General features: G+C 34.0%; 1 protein-coding gene across 2 annotated transcripts; it reads right to left on the bottom strand.

Annotated features, from left to right (window-relative positions):
- Nucleotides 1–430: 430 nt before the first annotated feature.
- LOC129941122 (V-type proton ATPase 21 kDa proteolipid subunit c'') lies at nucleotides 431–2053 on the bottom strand. Of its 2 annotated transcripts, none has more exons than XM_056049672.1 (2): nucleotides 1882–2053; nucleotides 431–1812 (listed from the first exon to the last, which is right to left on the bottom strand). In XM_056049672.1, exons 1-2 carry the CDS (start codon nucleotides 2043–2045, stop codon nucleotides 1164–1166), a joined length of 813 nt encoding a protein of 270 aa, XP_055905647.1. In that variant the 5' UTR covers nucleotides 2046–2053; the 3' UTR covers nucleotides 431–1163. The 2 variants fall into 2 exon arrangements, with proteins under 2 accessions (XP_055905647.1, XP_055905648.1); XM_056049673.1 differs by having other exon boundaries at nucleotides 1869–1967.

The following is a 2053-nucleotide window of genomic DNA, read 5'->3' as shown; positions in this document are numbered from 1 at the left end:
AAACTGAGTTTTTGGGAATAGGAATTATTTTACCCATTTTTTATTTCTGAGGAAAAATTCCTGTTGTAAGAAATGTGTTGATGATATGGATAATATATGGTAAAAGCATTGGCAAAATTGAAAAATACAGGATTTACTTCATCAATTCCTTCAGCAGTGGATTTTATTGACAGAAAACTTTCCACGACATCTAGATTGCTCACTCCTGACAACCTAAATGCAGAGTCTATCAAAAGTAATGTTGAATCAGTGGATAGTTGAGTTGAAATTGCATAGTTTGGAGTAGATACAAATTTACGATTAGGTTCGTTTTTATCAATACTATTTAGAGTGTTTTGTCGTTGTTTACCAATAAGTAAGGAAAGGATTAACTCAATACCCAAAAACCCGATCTAAAAAAATTATTTGAAATAAGTAAACATTTTCCCTGTCGGAGAACTAACATTTTATTGGAATACTTTATATTTAAATCATTTACAATTCACTTACATTTATATAATTTTAAATAATTAAGTTAATTTATTTTTTTCACATAAATTGGTTGAATAACTATTTTTTAATAATTTTACTTTTGTTTATCTGAGTTATGTTGTTTATTTAGGTAGGTAGGTAGGTGAATAAATTTTGCAACATGCTTATTTCTTTTTTGTTTTGTACCATGAGCATTGTTGTTTCCATTGGCTTTATTTATAATCTGTCCTACTCAAATACAACTTAATGTCGTAATTTTATTCCATAAGAGGATGAATAAGAAAATATTAACAAACATATAAAAGATAAAATGAATTATAATTATGTTAAATAAAGATGCAACAAAAATAAGATCTAAAAAAAAATAATAACTTTGAAGTGAATCACTTTAAGATTTCGCAATGAAATCCAAATTAAGAACGGAAGTTTTTTTTTGTATAATTCAACAAGAACGGAATGAATACTTCGTTTATTATTTTGTAATTTAACATAACTTTTTTCTTTGTTAATTAATGTTCCATTTATATACACAGAAAATTATTCATTGATTTTTTTTTCTCTACATGACTTAGTGAATAAATTTTCATGTTTTTCGTTTTTTTTTTTTTGTGAAAAGGACAAAATAGTTTGCATTTTAATGGGATTAATAATAAGAAATAAGGAAATAGGGACGACAATTGTATTTAAATGATTTAATCTTTGTCGCCCATTTTCACCTTGGAAGTCATGTAAATTCCAACGATGAGTCCAAACAGACCAATGGCCGAACCGAAAATCTCAACGATGAGGATTTTCACGAACAGAGCCGAATTGGCTGCATCGGCGAGGGCAGCTCCCGAGCCAACAACACCCACAGCAATACCACAGAACAGATTGACCATTCCTACTGCCAGGCCAGCACCGAACATGACATAACCAGCTGTCCAGTTGTTGTTCATCACCGTTTGATTGCTAAGGGCGACACTTGAGTGATAGGACTCCAACAGACCGGACAAGACGATGGCAGTGATGAGGCCATAGATGGCAACAGCCTCACAAAAGATGACCGAGATAAGATTTTTTGTCTTGATACGTGGGGCCTTGACTCCAGCACCAACAATGGTGGTGCCTGTGGTGTGTATACCGAGGGCGGCACCAACTACTGATAGAGAGACGGCAAGACCAATTCCCAAACAGGCCCACATATAGGGTGAGGTTTCGGCCAAAAACCAGCCAACACTTACACGCTCGCCCTTTCCAGTCAGGACATGATACAGAACGAGAATAGTCACCACTGTAGTGAAGAGACCTCCGAAAGTTTTACCCAAGACGCTTCGTAGCTGTGCCATTTTCAAGTGTGTTCTATAATTGATATGATTTTTGGACGATTAATATGATTTTAATGTTAAATTACTCACAGGAAAATTTTACCTAGAATATCTAAAAAAATCTTGTGACAGGTGATTCCAATCGAAAAAGTTTTTGCCTATCACATGACAGATTAGCGACACTGACACCACCAAACGGTGGTCAATGGAAACTTTTGTTTTGATTATATGAATTCGAGTCCGAAGTGTACCACACTGGGATGTCATGGAGGAGA

The sequence above is a fragment of the Eupeodes corollae genome, chromosome 1 (genome assembly GCF_945859685.1).
Source record: "Eupeodes corollae chromosome 1, idEupCoro1.1, whole genome shotgun sequence".
NCBI lineage: Eukaryota > Metazoa > Arthropoda > Insecta > Diptera > Syrphidae > Eupeodes > Eupeodes corollae.
This window is presented reverse-complemented; position numbering and strand designations above follow the sequence as displayed.